At 38.3% G+C, this 24,268-nt stretch overlaps 1 protein-coding gene across 5 annotated transcripts in view; it reads left to right on the plus strand.

The window, feature by feature from the left end:
• skap2 (src kinase associated phosphoprotein 2) overlaps positions 1-24,268 on the plus strand; it is a 277,737-nt gene that overhangs the window by 7,991 nt on the left and 245,478 nt on the right. For all 5 annotated transcript variants that reach the window (XM_043689567.1, XM_043689565.1, XM_043689566.1 and 2 more), the window contains exons 2-3: positions 8,559-8,664; positions 9,400-9,425. In XM_043689567.1, the coding sequence (XP_043545502.1) occupies positions 8,559-8,664; positions 9,400-9,425 (132 nt within the window). The remainder of the gene's footprint in view (positions 1-8,558; positions 8,665-9,399; positions 9,426-24,268) is intronic.

A 24,268-nucleotide genomic window follows, 5' to 3' on the forward strand; every position in this document is an offset into this window, starting at 1 on the left:
TTAGAAAATCAAAGTTAAAGGAGAAGGCATGCGTGCAGGTTACACATCATGACCAGAAAAGTGGAGCAAGGGACAGTATGTGTAAATGTCGTATCATCCCTAGGAATTATACAAGAGTAGGGAAATTTGACAAAAGAGTAAACCTAAATGCTTTTTGTTGTACGCGTGAAGTATTTGGAATAAAATTAATGAGTTAACGGCGCAAATAGTGACAAAGTTATAGGGAGTCTGTAAGAATCTTTGAGAATTGAATATCTATTTCAGAAGGATTGGCAGGAAAGAAACGGAGGTGGTGTAGCCTTGTTAGTAAAGAATCAGTGCCATAATGAGAAATGATTTCGGCACTGGAGATCAAGAAGTAGAATCAGTCTGGGTAGAAATAAACAATAGTAAGGAAAAGAAGTCCCTGTTTGCAGTATTCTATAAGTGCCCAAACAGTGGTCCTGCAGCAGGGCATAGTGAAAACCAGGAAACACTGCGGGCTTGTAGGAAAGGTAGAGCAATAATGATGGATGATTTTAATATGCATGTTGACTGGTTTAATCAAATTGACAAAGGTGAGGGAGAATCCATTGCTCCATGAAACAATCTCTAATATATGCAATGTTTGGGGAATTATCCAGGGAATAGGCTATTCTGGATTTGGTATTATATGATAACCAGTGCAATCACTCTACTCCAGTTGTGCTTAATCTTTGAGCGAGACTGCCAGTTTAGTCACAAATTATGAAGGTTTCCCTTATGAAGGGAGCTCTGATATCAAAATGAAAATCAAGTTGAGATTAGCTGGTCTGTTTAATCTGTCAACCATACATCTCAAACAAAAACATGAAAAACTTTGGGCCAATTTAGGAAACTTCTGAGAAAATTCCCTCTCGTCTCCAAAAGTAATAAAATAAATTCAAAAAGTCTATTTTGGAAAGAAAGACACGTTTTCCCCAATGCGTTCGTGCCATCATCATGATATCCCTCAGGATATTCGTCTCACTGTTACTTGAATGCCTGCAGAGATTGTGTGCTTTACACATCTATTAGTAATTAGTTCCACAGCCCAAAAGCTTTAAAAATGTATATCTCCTGATGTATTTCCGATATTTAATATAAGCTTATGTAATGTATAATTGCATTACCCCCAGCGAGTTCCTCCCTGCTCCGCTTTCGGCTTAACTAGCCTATCAGTTTGGATCGTCGTTCAAATCCTTTCATTACTTGAAAAACCTCACTGAAACCTTTTAAAAAAAAAATCTGCATATTTCTAAAGCATCAGTTAGCCTATGGCTTATAGTAACTGAAGGTACTGTATTAACTCTACGTGTCAACCTAATGCTCAATGGGAGTCAGGTTAAGACTCTTAAAACTAATTTATATAGGACAAATAGCCAGCGGAGGTAAGAAACTTTGGACTTATTTTGACTAGCTTACAAAACTCGTTCCCTAGTTGGAGGACCTAGCTATTTAAACAGACATTGTCATTAATATGTAACCCCAAATTTGTGTAAAATTTAATTAGTATTTTTTATTAATCTGCTGAAAAGTTGCAATATTTGAGTACTGATACATTTACAGAAAGTTTTAAACTTTGATCACCTTCTAACAAAACTTTGAATTTTATATTGCTTGTAAATAAATGGGAAGGACATTCTGGTTCAGAAAGCAAATTGTTCTGTTACTGTAATTTCCTGGTATCCAACTGTATTTTGGCTAACCTGCTTATGTTCATATCCGTAGTTAGAGGCCATTTTAAAGCTGATTCTCACCCAATAATATATGAGCATATGGGAAGGAAGAAAGAGCTACTGTTGAATATTGAGGGAGAAAATGTTGAAAGTGTTATGTTGGGCGTCAATCAAGTGGGCTGTTCTGTCCAGGATTTTATCGAGGGACTTGATAGTTGTTGGAGCTGCACTCGGCGAGTAGAGAAATGCCTTGTAAGTGGTCAATCGGCATTGAGGATTCAGAAGGTTATTTATCATAGAAATCCCAGCTTTTGACTTGCTATTGTAGCGAGAATATTGATGTGGTGGCTGGTCTATTTCACTTTGTGCTTAGAAATTGTGTACAATAATTTTCTCGACACCCTCTGCTTTTTATGATCATTCACAATGTGCAATATCTTGTTAGCAATGAATGATTGGAGCTGTTTCTAATACATCATGTGTGACATAGATGTGCATAATCATTCTCCTGGTCTGTATTTATTTATCCAGATGAAAGCAACTTCATTTATAGTGCATGACAGGGTTGTTTTTAAGGAAAAGGTGTGCACTGTGTATTGAAAGGTTGTAAACATTGAACCTTGGGTGATGTAAAAGGAATTGTACCTTTTTTATTTTAAGTGTAGCTACTAAGCTTGTGCGAAAAGTGATGTCAAAGTGACATGAGATCATGTGGGACTGGAGCGAGGTTAGTAGGGCTGCAAATGAAATGTCTTCTCTTGCCATCATCTGTGTATAGTTATGTTCAGTAAAGAATGTTCATTCGCAAGAGTTTAGGTCATACCATTACATATTGGCAGTGGTGACCAAACCTATAGAACTCTTGTGTATTCAAGTAACCTTTGTTGGGGGAAGATGCAAACTGATTGGAAAAGCTTCTGCAGGTATGTGAAGGAAAAACGATTAGTGAAGACAAATGTATGTCACTACAGTCAGGGACAGGAGAAGTTATAATGAGGAATAGAGATATCACAGACCAATTAAATACATATTTTGGATCCATCTTCACAAAGAAGGGCAAAAATTATGTCCCATTCGTGTTGGGCTACACAGGATCTAGTGAGAGGGAGGAACTGAAGGAAATCTGTATTAGCAGGGAAATGGTATGGGGGAAATAGATGGAATTAAAGACTGATAAATCCCCTGGACCTGGTAATCTACATCATAGTGTACTTAAGGAAGCAGGCCTAGAAATAGTGGATGCATTAGTCATATTTGAAATTTCGAGACTAAGGAACAGTTCCTATGGATTGCAGTGTAGCCAGAGAGAAAACAAGGAATTATAATTTGCATAGCCTGACATCGGTAGAGGGAAATTGCTAGAGTCCAGTCTAAAAGATTTAACAGCAGAACAGTTGGAAACAGTGACAAGATTGGACCAAGTCAGTGTGGATATCTGAAAGGGAAGTTATGCTTGACAAATTTACAAGAACTTCAAGGATATAACTAGTGGAGATGGTAAAGGGGAGCTAGTGGATTTGGTTTTCATGGACTTTCAGAAGGCTTCCTGTAAGGTCCCACATAAGAAACTGCATGTAAGATAAGAGTGCATGGGATTGGGGTAGTGTACTGACTTAGAGAACTGGTTGGCTGACAGGTCTTTTTCCATGTGGCAACCAATGGCGATGCATTGGGAAAAGGGAAAGTGCTCATACATCAGTCTGTGAAAGTAAATGTACAGATGCACCAGGTGGTGAAGAAGGCTACTAGTATGTTGTCTTTTATACTAAGAGGGTTCAAGTCCAGGAGCAGGAATGTCTTGCTATGATTGCACAGGAATAGACCACATCTGGAGTATTTGTGCAACATTGGTCTCCTTTATCTGTTAGAAAAAGTTCTGGCTATGGAAGAAGCTCAACAAAGGTTTACCAGACTGCTTGCTGGGATGGCAGGAATGATGTAGGAAGAGAGACTGGATCAATTAAGCCTATATTCACTGAAATTTAGAAGAATGAGGGGAGATAATAGACAATAGGTGCAGGAGTAGGCCGTTCTGCCCTTCGAGCCAGCACAACCATTCGTTATGATCATGACTGATCATCCTCAATCCGTATCCTGTTCCTGCCTTATCCCCATAACTCTTGATTCCACTAACCTTAAGAGCTGTATCCAACCCTATAAAATCCTAACAGGATAAGACAGGATAAATGCAGAAAGGATGTTCCTGATGACCAGGGAGTCCAGAACCAGGGTCACAGTCTCAGAATTTGTGGTATGCCATTTAGGACTGAGATGAGGCGAAATCTTTTCATCCAGAGTGGAGAGTCTCTGGAGGTCTCTAGCAGTATGCAGTTGAGACCAAAACATTGAATGTCTTCAAGATGAGCTTGAAATAACCTTTGATCCCTTTAGCCCCAAGAGCTATGTGGAGGAAGCAGGAACAGGGCATTGAATTAGATAGTCAACCATAGTAGAGCAGGTTTGAAGAGAAAAATATCCTATTTCTCTTTTCTGTGCCATGGGGCCAGTGGTAGGTTGTAAAAGCACAGTGTTTGTAAACAACAAGGCCAGCCTAATGATCCAAAATGATAAGGTAAGGAAAATGCCAGATGTGAAGCTCAGTGGTGGTAGGGCTGGCTGGTGATGGGCTATGAGGTGTAGTAGAACTGAACTACAGCAGGAAAAGCCACCACAAAAGTTGAAGAAAGTTGAGGAGAAGGCTTGCTGCATTGTATGCAGTTTAACAATAGGAAGTATCAATTTTTCAGTGATTAAAGTATCAAAGGATGTAAGTGCACAGTATTTAGAAATACGTAATATGATCAAGTCGAGTCGGAATTGCCCTGTGAAGGGGAAATCATGCCTGACAAATTTACTAGAATTCTTTTGAGGAGTTGACAAGCAAGGCTGATAAAGAGGAAGGTGTTTGATTCTGTCCCACACTTGAGGGGCTACCTTAATAAGGTAAGGTCCCACAGTGGAGGTAGTATATTCACATGGATAGAGGATTGGCTAACTAACTAATAGAAAACAGAATTGGTATAAAGGAGCATTTTCAGGATGGCAACCTATAATTAGTGATGTGCCAGAGGATCTGTACAGGGCTCAATTATTGACAATAATATATTCATGACTTGGATAAAGAAAATGAATGTTTGAATGTAGATGCAGAGACAAGTGGTGAGGATGGCACAGTGGCTCAGTGGGTAGTGCTCTCTGTGCCAGGGACCTGAGTTCAATTCCAACCTCAGGCAATTGTATGTATTGAGTTTGCACATTCTCCCTGTAACTGTGTGAGTTTCTGTCGAGTACTCCGTTTTCCTCCCACAGTCCAAAGATGTGTAAAGTAGGTGCTTTGGCCATGCTAAATCGTCCGTGGTGTTAAGAGATGTGTATGTGTCCACATTAGCGACGGGAAATACAGGGTTACAGGGGTACGGTAGAGGAATTGATTTGGGTGAATGCTTTTTGGAGGGTTGGTGTGGACCAGTTGGGCTGCATGGTCTGTTTCCACACTGGGGATTCTGCAGAGGGATATAGACAGGTTAAGTGAATGGGGAAAAAGTTGGCAGCTGGAATATAGCATGGAAAATATGAGCGTATACAGTATAGCAGGGATAATAGAGGAGCTGAATATAATTTAAATGGGGAAAGACTGTTTAAAGCTCCAGAACTAAAGGTTTGGGAGTCCTTAACCATGAGTATCAAAAAAATCCACGTCCAAATTCACTGGTTAATAAGGAATACAAATGGAATGTTGATATTTATTTCAAAGGAAATGTTGTGTAAAAGTAGAGTGGTTTTGCTAAGAATCTGTGATTCACTAGTCAGACCACAGCTGAAATACTGTGAAAAGTTTTGGGCCCCTGATCTAAGAAAAGATAAATTGGCATTGAAGGCAGTTCAGAGAAGGTTTGCTAGGCTGGTACGAGGTATGGAGGGACTGTCTAATGAGGAGAGTTTGAGTAAATTGGATCTATACTCTTTGGAATATGGAAAATGAGAGGCAACCTTCTTAAAACATAGAAGATTCTTTGTGGACATGACAGGTATACACAGGTCATTTTTATGGAAAATTCTAGGGCAAGAGGGTGTAATCTGGGAATAAGGGGTTGCATGTTTAGCACAGATGAATTTCTTCTCTGAGGGTGATGAATCTGTGGACAACTTTATCATAGAGGGCTGTTGAGGCCAGGTCATTAAGTACAATCAGGACTGAGATCGACAGATCCTTAATCAGTAAGGGAATTAAGAGTTATGGGGAAAAAAGTAGGAAGTAGAGTAGAGGATTATTAGGTCAGCCGTGACCTCATGAATGATGGAGCAGATTTGATGGGTTGAATAATCTACTTCAGCTTATTTTTTTAATATTCATTTGTGTGTTATGGACATGACTGGCTGTCCAGCATTTGTGGCTTATGTCTAGGTGCCCTTGCGAGGATATTGGGGAGCTGTCTTCTTGAGCCACTGCAGTCCTTCTGCTGAGAGCTTATCCACAATACCCTGTTGGAGGGAATTTCAGGGTTTTGACCCAGTGACAGTGAAGGAAAGGTGAAATAATTCTAAGTCAGGATCGGGAGTGGCTTCGAGGGGAACATGCTGGTAGTGATGTTCCCATGTATCTGCCCTTATGCTTAAAGATCTTAACATGCAGAAATTGTTAATCTGTACAGATAGCATTTACAGGCTGCAAGAGATATTACTGAAGGAAAAGGCCTCTTTCTTTCTTTCTTTCTTTCTTTCTTAGGAATTTTCAGAACTCCCAAGATCGTGGTGAATGATGAGCTGAAAACCCCTCTGGTACAATTACTGTGCCGTGACCTAGTCTTTCAAAAAGAGAGAACGAGAATCTTTGGTTCCTTATTAATGAAAGACGTTGCCTGTGGAAAGAGATTGTCCTTTCCAATAGCTCCACGAATCAGAGCAGCACACAAGTTGTCTTTTGTTCTACTTTGACAGTTAATTCTGTTGTCCATAATGGTAATCATAATGTGGAGGAGTTGAACTGGGGTGGGCAAAGTTTAAAAATCACACAACACCAGGTTATAGTCCAACAGGTTTATTTGGAAGCACTCACTTTTGGGGCGGTGCTCCTTCCACAGATAGCTGTGGAACAGGATCATAAGACACAGAATTTATAGCAAAAGGTGATAATGTCCTTCCTTCACATGGAGTACCCTTGTCTGCATGTCAAACTTCGATCACTGCAAATATTAAAGTGATACCACTATCCACATTGAAAAATTCCTGTCTTAGAAGCAATGAAGAAAGCTTTATCTCTTTGCCTACAGAATAATCTTCAGGATGTTTTTAATTTACTTCCCATGTCTTATATCTGTCCCCAGACCAGAAAGAGAATTTCACTTTCTTGTCTTCATTTTAAAGAGGCTGTAACTACTTGAGTCTTGGAGTTCATCCTGAAATTAGCAGTTATTTCACTTCAATTGTTTTACCACTAATAAAATGACAAAGGAACGCATACACCCTAAACCTCTGAGGAGACTGCAAATGCAGATCATGAGTGCAAGAGCCTTGTGGGGTTAAGGGAAGGGTGGTGAAATGAAATAAAATGTTAAATGTTTACAATAAAAAGAGCTTGTGGGAGGGAGATATAGAAAAGAGGGAATTGTACCTTTTTTATTCTAACTATGTTAAGTATGAATGAAGAGTTAGGTCATAGTGATGTCAGATACACTGAATGAGAGCCTGGATTGTAGGGCTGCAAGGACGATGTCCTTTCTTAGCATCATTTTTATATAGTTATGTTCTGTTGCTTTTCATTTGCAAGTGCAGATCCCACATTGCTACATTGTGGGCATTATAAGTGATCAAAATAGGATTTCTGTACATACTAAACCTGACTTTAAAACATAATGGTGCTTTCTATGACTGAATTTCTTCTCTGTTTGAGAGTAGGATTATTATGCCAGATTTCTAAATGTAGTAGTGTAAATCCAAAGCAAAACGTGTTGTATCGAACAGTCGAATTTAATTGCCAGATCATTACCTTCACACTATCGTTCTGCAGTGGTGTGTTACATTTGACTGTTTTCACAAATGCAACACAACTGATTTGGAAGGAACTGGGAAAATGAAAAAACCTGACTCCCATGATGAAAGAGATTGTTTTTATCACTTGCAATTGAATGGGGTACTGGGCTAATGGTCGGATACTTGGTAGTGTGGATGAGCAGAGGGATCTTGGTGTCCATGTACACAGACCCCTGAAAGTTGCCACCCAGGTAAATAGGAACTGGGAAAATGAAAAAACCTGATTCCCATGATGAAAGAGATTGTTTTTATCACTTGCAATTGAATTATAACATGAACATTGGAGTGTTATAATGACAGATTTCCTGAACACCCTATTAATATAAAACAACTCTTACAATTAAACTTTTGTCATCATTATGCTGAAGTAACAATGATAATAGTGTGTATAATTGTTTTTGCATACAGTATGGTGTGTGCTCATTGAGTTTAAACTTTCGTTTTTCTCAATTTTAAATTCCATTTGGATTCCACCTCTCAAAATGCTTATCTTGATTCATTCAGTCTGCAGATGACCTTCATCTGGCCTCAAATGTTTGTGTATGTCATTGCTTTAGTTCCTAATTAGATTGCCCATACAATTCGCTAAATGGCTGTAACATGAAATATAACATGAAGAATTTCCCCCAAGTATTCCCCACTTTAGTGAAAATGTATAAAATGAATCATTTTAAATTAGAATTAGTAGTTCCACCTATGTTGTTGTATATCTTTTTTAAATATTCAGTTTTCAAATCCAAAAGAGCGAGTTATGTATCAACTAACTGAAATCACAATGTTTTTTTCATGAAGTTTTATTGTTAGTTGATGAAATTGACATAAATTTGACATTTAAATATACTTCATTTGCAGATGTTGAAATATTTATACTTGAAATATTAAAGGAAGAGAACCTGACTAAGAAGGCAAAAGAAAAGAAAGATGCATTATTGAGAAAACTTAACAGTATTAAAACAAGGTAATTTTAAAAATGTTGGATATTTGTTTGCTGGTTTCAGATTGTTATATGTACTGAAGATGTACGGTGCACAAGAATTTGATAGTAATTGTTCCAATTAAATATAAAGACAAATTGATGAGAACAAGATTGATTCAGAACAGATCTAACAGGTCAAAGCTTGGCATTGGAGACGTTTTGACCATCCGTGGCAGGAGAATCGTAATGTGCATGCTCTGGAACTTTAGGTCTGATATAGTCCTCTACCATCTAGCTGAGGGACTGTGGGAAAGGAAGCGACTAGAGAAACTGTTCATTAGTTGGTAAAAGGTTGTGGTTATTGGAAACCAATCATCTCTGATCCAGGACATCACTGCAGGAGTTCCTCAGGTTAATTTCATAGGCCTAAGATTCTTTTATTGCTATGCTGATGACTTTCTGATCATTGAGGTTAAAACTGAGGATGTTCATTAATGATTGAACAATGTTCAATATCACTCACGTCTCAGACACTGAAGCATTTCATGGTAACTTTCAGGTTTGGACTGATGAACAGCAAGTAACATTCACTCCACACATGGCAATGACCATATTCAACAGCATAGAATGTAAGCATTTTCTCTTATGCTAGGTATGACTCCACCAGTGAGGAAGTCAATTATTCTAGTCTTAAGTTATAAAAGAATGCTAAGCATTTATTACCAATGTACAAATAAGCTTGATTCTAGCTAATGTGTTTACTATTTTATTTTCCAGCTATCCTCAGGAGTTCCAGGCGAAAGGTACGTTTTTGATATCTATTTTAAAAAGGCTTTAACTTTGGAGTCAGTGAGCAGTTTGAAAAAATTCCTTATACTATCTTCTACTACTCATTGAAGTCTCACTGGCTTCTCGATTGATTTTTGTCTTCAACATAATGTAATTTCAAAATTGCGCATTAGCATTTAGGAGTGGAGTGATTCAAAATGTATATGATATAAAACAAGAATGAAAATATGCCATTTAAACCTTCATATGCAGATCACAAACAGTCTGCCCTCTAATTTACTCTAACTGTTCATTTAGGAGCTCTAAGGAAGAATACTGCATGGATAGAAATAGTATACTAATTAAGTTATATATCTTTGGAAGGAACCTTAGGAAGTAAACAAGGAGCCTTAGGAAGTTTGATACAAACAACCTTAAGAATGAGGGGCACATTGGTAAGATTTTTTATAAAACGCATGTGAACTCCTAAATCTTATAAATAGTAAAACTCAGAACATAATTAAATAGGCAACGTTAACATAGACCTAGTCAAATTATTGATCGAGCTGCAATTAAGTTGCGATCTTGTGCATTAGAGACAAGGCTACTTAGTGTACAAAAGAGATTTCGTAGGATGGTGCCAGACTTTAGTTGTGAAGTGACACTAGAGCAATTGAGAATCTTTCCATTGGACAGGAGAACTGAAGATCTGCTTTAAATCCTTCAAAAGTATATATCAGTATGTGAAACATATGGAAAAACCAGTGGTTGGTGATTAAATAGTATTGATAGAATAAAGGGAGAATTAGAATTTGGTTTCTTCTAGAAGCAAAAAGTTATGACATGAAATACTCTATCCACAACTATGGTGACAACAGAATCCATTTTTTAAAAAAATAAAGTGTAAAATAATTGAGAAAGGAATTTCAATGGGCAAGGGGCAGAGAGATAATGTGGTACCAATGGATATTTCTTGGAGAATTGCTTGAGGTGTAATGTAAAAGATGACATACTTCTCCAGTGCTGTAAAATAGTGATTTATCGCGTTCCTAAAGAGAAAGTTCCATTATCTATAATTTTATCCATCCCCATTTCTGCAGCATTGAATCTTCTCCTGCTGGCCTGCGTGGAAAACAGTTCTTGACCTCAGCTGTGCATGAAACAGTGCTTCATGCTGTTCTTCAGCATTAGTATCTGTGCTGTTCCTGTAATCTCCAATCTTAATGCATTTAATGTGTACTATTGAGTTTTAAAAATGTGCAATATTTCTCTTGTAGTAAAGTACCTTGTCTAATGAAAAGTATTAATGAATGGCAGGAATTTTCAACCATCTGAACATTTGCTGTTTTGGGGAGGGGGAATAGGGTGTAGTTGCTCCCTCTGCTGGTCAAACCTTAACCTCATTTGAATTCTCAGACTTTACAATAGTTGAGTCAATCAATGGCTGTTGTAATTGGCTATTTCTGATGCACTATACTAAAATCAAAAAGGTATTTCTGTTTTACAGAAGTATTTATGTGACTATTAAGATATATATGGAGGTTGTGCAGTTAGAGATTTCCCTGAATTTTAATGCATTGTGATCTGTAACTGAAATGTTTTGGGAGTTGCAGTGTTTTATTGAGTAGTTAACTATATTAAATGCTTTGTATTATCAGATGAATCATTGTTTTATTGTAATTAACTTTTATTAATGTCTTGTTCATTTAACAGTGGGAGAGAAAAGTAATGTAATGCAACTTGTTCTTGTTAACATCTTTAACTGACGTGCCACTGAGAACATTTCTTTCTAGTTCAGTCCAGTGCTCAATATGTTTGCCTTTTTTAAAATATACATTTTTAAAAACTGTGCTATTATGTGCAAATTATGCTAATACTAGGAATTATTTATTTTAATGATGATACGGAAATTTGTATTGCCCCCATTTTGTCCTTTTTTTTTAAATGCATCGTAAATCTAAAGATGGAATAGTACTGGTATCTAAAGCTTGCAATAGATTTTGTTGATCCTGGTAACAGCAGAATTGATTTTTTTCCCCAAGATACCACTTGAGGAGGTCATGACCTTTATAGCCTGTGGCCACTGGTATGAGGGTCACAGCTTGAGGTCAGCAAAAGCTTGTGTGAAACTACAGGAAGAGGTCTGTTATCTACCAGCTGTAGACACAGGATTGATCCTTAATAACTAGTATCTGTGTTTCTTGATAGGCTAAGAAGGTAATGACAATGCAGCAGTTTGATAGTTTAGCCAATCAGATTGATGAAGTGAGAACTGAGACTTGGTGTTTGTAGTTATTGCATTTGCTCAAACTGAATATATTCACCATGGGTGGAGTTGAAATTTGTGTCGGGGCAACTTTAAAAGACTGGTTTTAATTTATATAGTTGAGTGCAATTAGATATATGTTATTGGTAAGTTAAATTTGTCTTGGTGTAACTTTTGGTTAGCATTATCTTTGTTTACTCAACTATTCTGAGGCTTTTCATAGCATTTTATGAAAATTATTTTCATAATCCTGATTTATTGCTGATTTGAGGATTACGTAGTACTAAAGGCTAGAATGTTTTGGCCGCCATATGTTGTACAAGTCAAAACATCACAATGACAACACAACCAAAGAGGTGGGTGAGGTTATTGTGAACAAAAGTGTTATACAAAATAGTTCACAAAGTGTCAACACCTTCATTAGCTGGCAGCTCTAAAGAGATTTTATTGCATACTTAAATTCAGTAAATTTTAATTGAATATAGACACTTAAAGATTTTTCTTGAGGTTGAATAATGAATAAAATTAGACCTATTAAGTTAGATGAATGTAAGCATGCTAGTGAAAAATTGTCAATTGGCTAGCTTAAGCAATTTATGACGAGTAAGGTCAAGTCATTATTATAAGCACAGAATGTAAGCATTGTTGGAGGATAAATGTTACAACATTAAAACTAGATTGATTAATAGTTTGTTGGCTGTGTGCATAGCAACTACAATACTGACTCAGGCTTCTGTGACAGATTTTTGGCTGGAGTTGTGAGCTAAGGGTTTACAGCTCCACGTGGTTCAAAGTGATGACATCTTTTACAGCACCAGCATAAAACTGTTAAATGTAACAAAATGTCCACTCTAAGATAGACTCTTTTTAAAATTTATTTTATGACCTAGGGTATTATATCTTACTTTATAAGGGATTAATAAAAATGTCTGTTTAAAAAATATGCCTTTCTTAGTTTGCGTTTTAAAAATATGATGAGACCTGTCATTTTTGCTGTATGCTGCATTCTGATATGTAATTTATAAATTGATATTGCTTCAAAATACAACTTGTTGATAGAATAAAATACAATAACCTGCCTATGAGGAATTTTCAGTTCTACTTAATTTTACATTTCTTTAAATAGAAAATGTTTTATATCTAGAATTTGCATTATCGGATTTAATTATTATAATATTGTTGTATAAAGGTTTTAGGAAGTCATAATTCCAATTGCTTAGATAGAAGCTAATTCTATAAGCATACCCATTTCATGTATGAAGATGAGTGGTCAAGCTTCTCATTTATTTATATTCACAGTTTCACATTTTGCAGGACTATTGACAATTTTTTTCATAATGGAAAATGTGTTAAATCTAGTAGATAATTGTATCGTGTGATGCAATGTCCATTCATAGAACCTAGATTTGAATTCTATTGAGATTTATGAGATGAAGTTTCCACAGTTATTCATAAATTAACAATTTTTAATTGGCTTAATTCAGTTCAATTCTAATTACGTAATCTCACTAAAGGACCAAAAGAAGCATGCTGCAGAAATTACAAATGCAGCACTGGTACTGCAGAGACTAATTTTCTAAGAGAGTGCAACATATAATTTTTTTTATATATGTATCCAACTTATTACATGTACATTGCAATTAGTAGCTGATATTGTTTGAAAGTTCCTCAATTTTCACATTCCTAACAAAAAGTTGAGGCAATCAAATATGTAAATTGAAGCTGTCTCTAAAGATTGTAGCTGTGTAATTTGTAGAACTTGATGTAACTTAGTAAAGATGTGATCAATGACTTGTTCCATTTTCTTCAACATAACTTAGCCTTTGCTCTGGTGTGAGGCTCTAATTACCTGTGGGCTCAAAGATCACTCTTTCCCTCAATTTGTTGACCTTGACATTCTTATAGACTCAACAGGAGACATTGCCAAAATTTCCCTGTATTGCAGCATTCCAGTTGGGCAGAGACCATCAATCACAAATGTGGATAGTTGTCTTCACTGGAGCAGGTTTAAAAGGCACTGGGGCAAACCATTGTCAGTGCATCTAATTGATTCTGTGAGCCTACGATATCAACTGGGGAGTCACAGGAACTCTAATGGCTTCCCATTCATACATGTACAGTTACTGTGTGATCCTGCCTAGACCTTCGTTACTTAATGTATACCATCCATGCAGTAACCAATATGCAACTGTCCTGCAGCAGTTGACTCTATACCCAATATTCGAAGCTCCTCACAGAAGCACAAGCTGTCTGCTTGTGGACAAGAACTAACACACACTTAGATATTGGTGATAGCCCCTTTTGCTATCTCAACATGTGGGCAAACCAAGCCTGTAATGACAAAACTGCTTGGAATATCATTGAGCACACATTTGTCCTACTGAAACAATGGTTTCACTGCCTTACCACACTCAGTGGGACAAGGTGCACTGCAGTGCACGCCAGAGCACTTCTCTGAATTTATCCTGGTTTGCCACATCTTCTGTGACCTCCATTATGACAGCATAGCATTACTTTAAGGGATTTGAAGTCTAAACGTGGAAGGCGGACCTTGCTATTGTGTCATCAGTCTGGTTTGGCTGGTTCTGACGCAGTACAGCTGAGTGGCAGTGGGGAGAGAAGAATGCTGCTATGCTAAGAGACAACATATTTTGCATTAGGACACTGCCACTTGTCTCACATTTACAATCTGAGCAATCTCCTCCATACCCCACTGTATCACTTGCTTGAAATTTATATCTCTAGACTTTTTACCATCTGATGGAAACAGTTTTTCTTGTCCATATTACCTAAACCTGTCATAATCCCTCCACCTTTAAACTAACCTCAATGTTAAAGTCCCACCTTGGGATTCCAAGGGATTCCAAACTCTGCGCAATTCAACTTTCCATCTTGGAGCTGGATTCCTCAGTGCTTTCTGATAGCTACAGTATGCTCTGTGACTCTTTCCATTTGGACTACCTGCAGCCCAAATGCTGCTGGTGATGCATCACAAATTCCAACTTAGTACTGGCCTCTGAAGTACAAGTACTGCTACTGTAGGTGTCCGATCAATGGACAATGCTTTCTCATCATTGCTATGTAGTTGCTCTTTCTTTTTGTCAGTATGCTGTGGTTATCTACTTGGGAGTTCTTAGCTACCTGAAAGCTTTAAAGCAAAAGGAAAAGATCAGATTAAGGAATGGGCATGGAATTCAAAGTGAGCAGGTTTTCGGTCACACCTTTTGCACTCTTTGTGCCATATCTCAGAAAGGATAAAGAGGTAGGTGAGAGGATTTTAAGGCAGTAACATCATTTCTCTTTGGTTTTGACAGCCTGGGATACTGCTTACACTGTTGCAGTGCACTATGACTTGGTGTATCAACTGCTCTATTGAATTCAATTGATGGGTTAAGATCGCACTCTGACCCCATTCCTGACTCTTCCTCCTGTTTATGAATGATCTTGTTCTGCTGGAGAGAAAACAGAATGCCATTGGTTGTGTAATGCTTTGTTTGGGTCATGTGCTTGTCATAGTTAAATGTCTATTGGTATGAGCCTAGCATTGGTGCGATTGAGTGAGGTGGAGTATTTGAATCTTAAGTGAGAGTTCTGGGTTCTGTTGAGTGAGTGATGAGAAATGGTGCATTGAACAGTGTGAGAGGATGGTAATTTTAACGGTATGCACGATGGTGATATGTGGATGCGTTTGCTGATGATCACCATGATGTAAAGTTTTGAAATTACTTCTGGCACTGTTGCCAGGTCTTTGAGGGCCAGATTTCTGGCAGTAATGTCGATTGCTACCTGTTTCCATTTCCTTTAGGGTGTAATCTGAGGGCCTCTCCACTACTTGCAGAAGCATTGCCACCCTTCTTTATGTGATGTCTATCTTCAACAGGCAGGTTGTGAATCATAACCTCACGTAATTTTTAGTCCCTGAGTCTTTTCAATAAGAAAGGAGTATATTTACATCCAAGTGGTGTTTACAATTGGTTAGAGGTGGGTCTTGGTTCTCTTACTCACTTTTTTTTTGCAGAGTTATCCCATGTAGTATTAAGGAAAAGTAATTCTTGATTTCATCATCCATCAAGCATCTCATGGATGAGCCTGTGAGAATAATCATTCCATCTGCTATTTTTTCACTTACCATAGAAGAATCTTACTTGGGTAGTGTTATATTTTTTTTAGTTGAATGTTAGACTAATCTAGAATTTGTCCATAAGCCAACAGAAATTTGTTTTCTATTAAATTAGTTAAAACATTGCAGGTCTTTTGAATTTTCATTTTATTTGTTAGAATGGGAGTATTTAAACAGGAAATGTGATCTGGTACTATTGAGGACCAGATAAAGTGGGAAGGAATTCAGGCAATAGTTCCTGTCCCCTAACTTTTGAGATCTGAGCTTCATTGGCAAAGCTAGCATTTATTGTCCATCTCTAATTGCCATTGGGAAACTGGTGGTGAGCCTCGTTCTAGGTACTAGTGTCTGGGGTTAGAAAGTTCTGTCAAAGGAATTTCTGCAAATTTTTGCAGGGTATCTTATAGATGATGCATACTGCTGCCATTGTGGACTGATAGTGGTGAGAGTGAATGCTTATGATGATGGGTGGATTGTCAGTCATGTGGTGTTCTTTATCATGGATGGTAATAAGTTTCAAGTGTTTTTGAAGATGCAGCCATCAAGAAAAGTAGAGTGTATTTTATGATACTCCTGATTTGTGACTTGCAGATGGGAGATATCAAATGCTGCCCAATTGTGAAATCACATCTAATAGCTGTTTGTTTTATGTTCTGTGAGCAAGGGTTTGTTGAGTACAAAGTACTCTGCTTGTTATGAATGACTAAAAGAACATGCTGATTGAATTTTTTTCCTTTATTCATTCATGGGGCATTTGCGCTGTTGACTGGCCAGCTTATACTACCCACCCCTAGTGCTCTACGAAAGGTGGTGGTGAGCTGCCTTCCTGAACTGAGGCAGTCCATCTACTGTTGGTAGACCCACAATGCAATTAGGGAGGGAATTCCAGGATTTTGACCCAGTGACAGTGAAGGAAAGGTGAGGATAGAATAGTGAGTTACTTGGAGGGGAACTCTAAGGTGGTGGTGTTCATGTGTATCTGCTGTCCTTGTCCTTCTAGATGGAAATTGTCATAGGTTTGGAAGGTGCTGTCTTAGGACATTTGGCAGATTTCTGCTGTGTGTCTTTTGGATGTTGACATCAGTGCTGGAGTGATTTGGAGATTTGTGGATATGGTGGGAATTAAGTGGGTTGCTTGCTGATATATATGGCTTATATATCTGAATGCTCATGAGCATTAAAATTCATACACACCACTGTTTAGTTGAGTGGTAGGCAGAAAGTGCTGTATGTTTTAGTAACTGCACGAACAACCACTTTAAGATATTGATTTGAGCTTGTGAAGTGGCTCATTTATGCTTGCTTGTGATCACCATATGGAAGGGCCTGTTCTTTGCAAACAAGTAATATGTTCAATTCTTAGACCTTTTCTGAATTTTCAGAGAGCTTTGGAGCCTGTAGTTCATTGTTTTCCCCATGGCAATGCCTCACCAAACAATGTTGGCTTGCCAACCAATCAGCATCCTTTTCTGTGGTATAAGTAGTTGTGATAGTTTGAATTTTAGCATTTTTGTACTTGTCCAGTTGTGTGCAGGATGAAAACCTTTCACAACATGTCTCTTTCAGCAGTACTCAAGATGAGATTTATCCTTTTTTAGTTTTGGATCGGATTTAGCTGAACAATTTTCCATCTATCAGGTAGATGACAGTCTTTTAGCTGTCTGAGGACTAAATGTGTGGCTCGTACTCGAGTACCAATTTTAGTGCTACAACTGAGGTATTGTCAGGAATCATATTTTCACTGTATCCAGCATGTGTAGCTATCCTCTCTCTCATGGAGTCAATTGCATTTGATCACTAGGAAAGAAGTAGGCTGTTTAACCCTTCAATCTGTTCTGCCATTTTAAGATGGTAATAAGACCTGTGACCTAATCTGTTCCCTCCTTTCCCTTGCATCCCTAAATACTTCAGACTAACAAAAATCTTATCAATCTTGGGTTTGAAATAATAAATGATCTAGAATCAATTATCATTTGGGGATGGTAATTTCAAACGCATATCAACTGTTGAGCAAGAAGTCTTTTCTAAGCTTATACTTGAGGGCCTGGCTTTAGTCTATTTTAGACCATTTTCTTTGAGTGTTAGACTCTCAACTAGTGGAAATAATTTTTTCCAATCTATATTTGACATCTATGAAGCTGGGGAATTCCAGGAGGCTGTGACAGATCATCAGGGTGGTACTTCAAGAAGATTATTGCTGATGCTTCAAACTTGTTCTTTTTACTTAGTCATTGGGTTCCGCCATCACTCAGGATGGAAATTTGTGTGGAATCGCCTGTTGGCATTAGTTCTTTACATATTGACTGCAACTATGAATGAATGTGCAGAACTAGTCTGTTGGTTATGGGTTTGTTTCTATCATTGTTATTTCCACTGCTTAACATTCATGTTGTCCTAAGTTGTATATTCATTAAATTGGCACCATCTTAAAGATATACCCTGCTGTTACTCCAGATGTGCTCTGTTGCATATCTCATTGAATCAGGCTTTATGCTAATGACAGAATGAGGGCAATGACAAGCAACAAGATAATGGATGGTGGTTGATTACAATTCTGCAGCTGATGGCTTTCAATGCTTCATGGGTGCCCAGTTTTAAGTTGGTAGATCTATCCAAAGTCTGTCTCATTTAGCATAGTGATACTATCACACAACACAATGTCCTTTTTGTGAAAGTAGGTGTTTGGGTCTACAAGGACTATATGTCATTGCTGTCAATGCCACCGTGGACAGCTCATTGTATAACAGTTTGTTGAGGGCAAAATGAAGTACATGTTTCACTGTTGGCTTTTTTAACCACCTGCCATAAGCCCAGTTTGGCCTTCTAGGTTAGTGGTGATACTGGACCACTCTTGGTAATGGACATTGAGGTTCTCCACCCAGAGTAAAATCGTTAATATTGCTACACTCAGTTCTTCTTTCAAATTATTTAACATGGAGGAATACCGATTCATCAGCTGAGGAAAGTAGTGGGTGATAGGTTCCTTCCCTTTTGACAATTATTTAAATAAAAAGGGTGCATAAATTTCATCTCTCAATTGATCATCATCATTGCCTGTGCCTCCTATGTATTGTATGAAAAAAAAATCAATGTTAACCGTTGCCACTCGTAAAAATGCACTATTTTAAATTGGTGCACCTTTTAAGAAGGGAGCATGTGGTTAGTTAGCAGCTGAAAGCACTTACATGGACACCACTTGCACAGCCTCCTAGGGCTCTTGTGGTATAGTGGTAATATCCCTAACCTTGAGCCAGGAAGCCTGGGTTCAAATCCCAAATGCCCCAGAGGTATGTAATAACATCTCTTAACGGGCTGTTTAGAAAATGCCTAGCACAGGCTCATGGAAGCTGTAACAGCTGCACTGCAAGGCAAAAGACAGTCAAATTTGGGGGAGAAAAGTACAGTATAATAAAAGCCAAAGACAATAAGGGAGCAGATCAGAGCCAGGACTCTCTTCAGGTGCAATTGGATACCAGAGCTCCAGCAGTAAATTTCTACCCTAAGGGAAAAGGGTAGAAAACTTATCTGAATAGTACAGAACACAGGCTGGAACAAATAAAACTGAAATATTTGCGAGTTAAAAAAAAGTATCACTGCAGTTAGAAAACAAGCATAAGATACTGCAAAAGTTTAAAATGAGGCCATAATTTCATAATGAATTTGGGACTATTGGAAACAAATTTAAACTTTGTACTTTCACTGCAGATGAAGTATTTCAGAGGTAACAAGAATTTTATTGTGGGAGGAAGAATCATCTAGATCCAAAACTTTGTCTCTCCATAGATGCTGCCTGACCTGCTGTGATCTCCCGTATTTATTGTTTTCAATGCAAATGCACTATATTGATGGGTAAAGTGCAAATCATCCCAACAAAGGGAAGAAAGAAGAACCTTGCATTTTGTTCAAAATAGCAGGAAGCAAACAGAACACAAAAAAGACAAGAATCTTTCATTTTGGTTTCTACAGCTGGGAACATCAGAAAAATAAATTATAACTTCTGTGAAATTTTTAAAGTAGTTTTTAAATGCTTTATTAGAAGACATTGTAACAATTTTAAAAATGCAAGTGTTTGACAAAAAAAAAATCCAAAGCTGGAAACAATAAATCATTACAGAACAACCAATAAATGCAATTTAAAGCTTTGTTGGAAGAATTTGATTTTTTTGTAGATTAGATTACTTAGTGTGGAAACAGGCCCTTCGGCCCAACAAATCCACACCGACCCGCTGAAGCGCAAACCACCCAGACCCATTCCTCTACATTTACCCTTCACTAACACTATGGGCAATTTAGATTAGATTAGATTACTGTGTGGAAACAGGCCCTTCGGCCCAACAAGTCCACACCGCCCCGCCGAAGTGCAACCCACCCATACCCCTACATTTACCCCTATATCTAACACTACGGGCAATTTAGCATGGCCAATTCACCTGACCTGCACATCTTTGGACTGTGGGAGGAAACCAGAGCACCAGGAGGAAACCCACGCAGACACAGGGAGAACGTGCAAACTCCACACAGTCAGTCGCCTGAGGCGGGAATTGAACCCGGGTCTCTGGCGCTGTGAGGCAGCAGTGCTTGCCACTATGCCACCCACTAATGTTCAATGGTGACCCAAGACTGCTAAATAAAAAGCCACAAAGACACTAGCAAGTTTTACAGTGTTTTAAATTAAATGTCTATTTCTGAATTGAAGATAAGCTAATGGAACAGATTTAAAACAGTATTGAAAGTACACAGAAGTAAAATACAGTAATAAGCTTAATTAACACCTAAAGGGGAAATAGATAAAAACATATAACTTCCTAGCAGATTTAACATCAGCGATGGTCATAAAAGAGCTGATAAGAATTCATGGAGAAAATGGTTCATGAGATACAGAATTGTTACAAATATTAAATTGTTCCAAATATTAACAGAAGTTAATAGCACTGTTACGTTCAGTAGGTCATGCAGCTAATGTTATTAATAACCAGAAAATAAAAGATGATACAGAGGCTGAGACACTTGATCACATGACTTAAAAACTTTCAACAATTACTCTAATATAAGAACAAATAATCTTGAATGGGCAAGATTTAACAGAAGAATTCAACTTCTACGAGAAATGTCAACAATTTTGTTAATCTCTAAATTTCACTTGACATCCATGAATATGGTGGCCTGCAATGAGAATTCATAAGAGACAAAATTGTTGTCAGAATATTTTTTCAGATCATTCAAAGTTCAAGAAAGATCTAACATTGGTTAAAAACTATCCAGATAAATTTGGAAGCAGAGGCTTCCCATTAAATGGTGAAGCTAGGTATGGAGCAAAGGTAGTAAAATCTGTTTTGGAAAAATTAAGATATCTTTTACAGCTCATTAAATTACTGGCCCATATACTCCAATATGGTGTATCACTATCAGAATTATTGATAGGGAGAAAACTGAATATTCTATCCTACCAAAAAGATTAATTCCACCATTAAATCCAAAGGATTACAAACATTTTCAACAAAGAGCAAGACTTATCGACAGTGCAAGGCTACTTACTAGCTTGGCTATCCTATGTGCAATAGTTGGACCGAGGACAATAGATATGGTTAAGGGACCTCTACAGGAATGTATGGTTGCCCAAGGATGGGCAGACCAGCAACAATCCTAAATTGCCTATACAGCAGAGGGAGTTTTAAGGTGGAGCCATAAGATCTTTGTGTCATTGTGCAGTAATTTGTCCATTAATGCTTTACTGGGGCAAACCTAGTGAGAAATCAATAGTATTGGTTCACAGGCTACTCAAGCTAATGATCAGCATCAAAACCAGCCGTTGTCAAGCCAGCAACCTATTGATTTCTAAGTTTGAAGCAAGTGTGTTATGGAAGAATTGTAAAACATCCAGACTACTTTTTTTTATATACCTCTCTATAATTAGTTAACAAGAAGAGCTAAGCCTGGGGATGGATTTGTATAAAGCAATGGATATTAAAGGATTAATCTGAGCTAATCCTTTGGTTTGCCCACTCTGATAGATAAGATAGCCACTACGTGGAGTATTGGATGTTTTGGGCAAAAAATGCAAAGAATATTACAGCACAAGAGTAGGTCCTTCGGCCGACCAAGACTGCGCTACACATGATGCCTTTCTAAATTAAAAAAGCCTTTTGTGGTCTGTACCCCTCTCCCTGCTTATTGATCTATCTGTCAAGGACTCTCTTGTCTGTCTCTACCACCTCTTCTGGCAGTGCATTCCAGGAACTTATCATCCTCTGTGTAAAAAAAAAAGTTTGTTTTCCGGTCTCCTTTAAACTTAACCCCTTTTGCCTCAAACTATGTCCCCTAGTAATTGATATTTCTAGGGGAGAAAGACTGAATGTTGATTCTATCCATGCCTCTCATAATTTTGTAAACTTCAATGAGGTCATACATTCTCCTTCAACATTCAAATGGAAACAAGCTAAGTTTGTGCAATCACTCCTAATAGCTAATACCCTCCAAACCAGGCAACATATTGGTAAAATATTTCTGTACCTTCTCCAAAGCCTCCATATCCTCCTTGTAGTCTGACAACTGGAAATATATACAGTATTCCAAATGTGGCCTCACTAAAGTTTTGTACAGCTGCAGCTTGACTTGGCATTTTTATACTCTATGCCCTAACCGATGAAGGTAAGCATGCTATTTGACTTCGTGACCATCCTATTCAATGTGTTGCCACTTTGAGAGACCTGTGAACTTGTATGCCTAGATCTCTAGATATATTGAAGCAATGAAGAGTTCTGCCATTTACTGTGTATTTCCCACTTGTGTTTGAACTTCCAAAATGCATCACCTTGCGTTTGTCTGGATTAAATAGTATCTGCCATTTCTCTGCCTGAGCTTCCAGCCTATTTATATCCAGCTGTATCCTCTGGCAATCTTCTTCACTATCCACAGCTCCCCAACCTTTGTGTCATCCTTAAACTTACTAATTACCTCTGTACCCCTCCAAATCATTTGTATATATTACAAATTACAGGGGTCCCAGCACCGATCCCTGTGGAGCACCACTGGTCACCGATCTCCAATCAGAAAACCATTCTTCCTTTGTTACTGTGCCTCCTATGACTAAGCCAGTTCTGTATCTATCTTACCAGCTCACCGTGATTCCATGTGACTCAATCTTTTGTATTGGTTGCCATGAGGGATCTTGTCAAAGGCTTTGCTAAAGTCCATGTAGACAACACCTACTACCTGGCAGCTGGAGCCATTTTGGGCAGGTATCACTTGGAATCTTGCATGGCTTTCAGATGGTAACGATGTCTTGCCTATTAAGAGATAATATACCCAAAAGTTACTGTAACCTGCGAATAGTTACTTAGATGTAATACTGCATCTTATTATCGAAGATGAGAGCTTCTTTCACTAAGAATTACTCATGGTCCATCTTCCAGCACAGGTGTTGAGTAAATTCCTAGCCTAGCAAGGTAAGAAGGCTTGGTGGCAGTAGTGTGTCTCAATCACAAGTTATTGATGGCCATGGTTTTCTGATTGGCGATCGGTGACCAGTGGTGCTCCACAGGGATCGGTGCTGGGACCCCTGTAATTTGTAATATATACAAATGATTTGGAGGAGTACAGAGGTAATTAGTAAGTTTGAGGATGACACAAAAGTTGGGGAGCTATGGATAGTGAAGAAGATTGCCAGAGGATACAGCTGGATATAAATAGGCTGGAAGCTCAGGCAGAGAAATGGCAGATACTGTTTAATCCAGACAAATGCAAGGTGGGCGGCACGGTGGCACAGTGGTTAGCACTGCTGTCTCACAGCGCCAGAGACCCGGGTTCAATTCCCGCCTCAGGTGACTGACTGTGTGGAGTTTGCACGTTCTCCCCGTGTCTGCTTGGGTTTCCTCCGGGTGCCTCCCACAGTCTAAAGATGTGCAGGTCAGGTGAATTGGCCATGCTAAATTGCCCATAGTGTTAGGTAAGGGATAAATGTAGGGGTACGGGTGGGTTGCGCTTCAGCGGGGCGGTGTGGACTTGTTGGACCGAAAGGCCTGTTTCCACACTAAGTAATCTAATCTAATCTAATGTCCTCCTTGTATCCATGCAGGATGGAGGTGGCCAGCCCTTTGTGGGTGAGCTAAAACTTGAGTATTCAGAGGAACCTTGATTATCTGTCATTCGATTATTCGGCAAGATCCCGATGCTTGGCTAAACTATGTTATCTGGAATTCGATTAACTGCATGAAGTACCAGCCCGTGTCCTTCGGATAATTGAGGTTCCTCTGTACTTGTAAAATACTGTTTATGTTAATGAGCTAATCGGCACAGGGTCAATAAGATTAAGCAGGTAAATGCATGGCTCAACAATTGGTGTGGCAGAAGTGGGTTTGACACAACAGCACAGACACAAATAGGATAGTGTATGGAAAAAGTTAGCAATCAAACTTCAAGCACACTGGATAAATGAATGACAATGAGAAGAGGGACGGTTAATACAGGACTGAAATAGTAAATCTGATTGCATA

Source organism: Chiloscyllium plagiosum, chromosome 5 (genome assembly GCF_004010195.1).
Source record: "Chiloscyllium plagiosum isolate BGI_BamShark_2017 chromosome 5, ASM401019v2, whole genome shotgun sequence".
Taxonomy (NCBI): Eukaryota; Metazoa; Chordata; class Chondrichthyes; order Orectolobiformes; family Hemiscylliidae; genus Chiloscyllium; species Chiloscyllium plagiosum.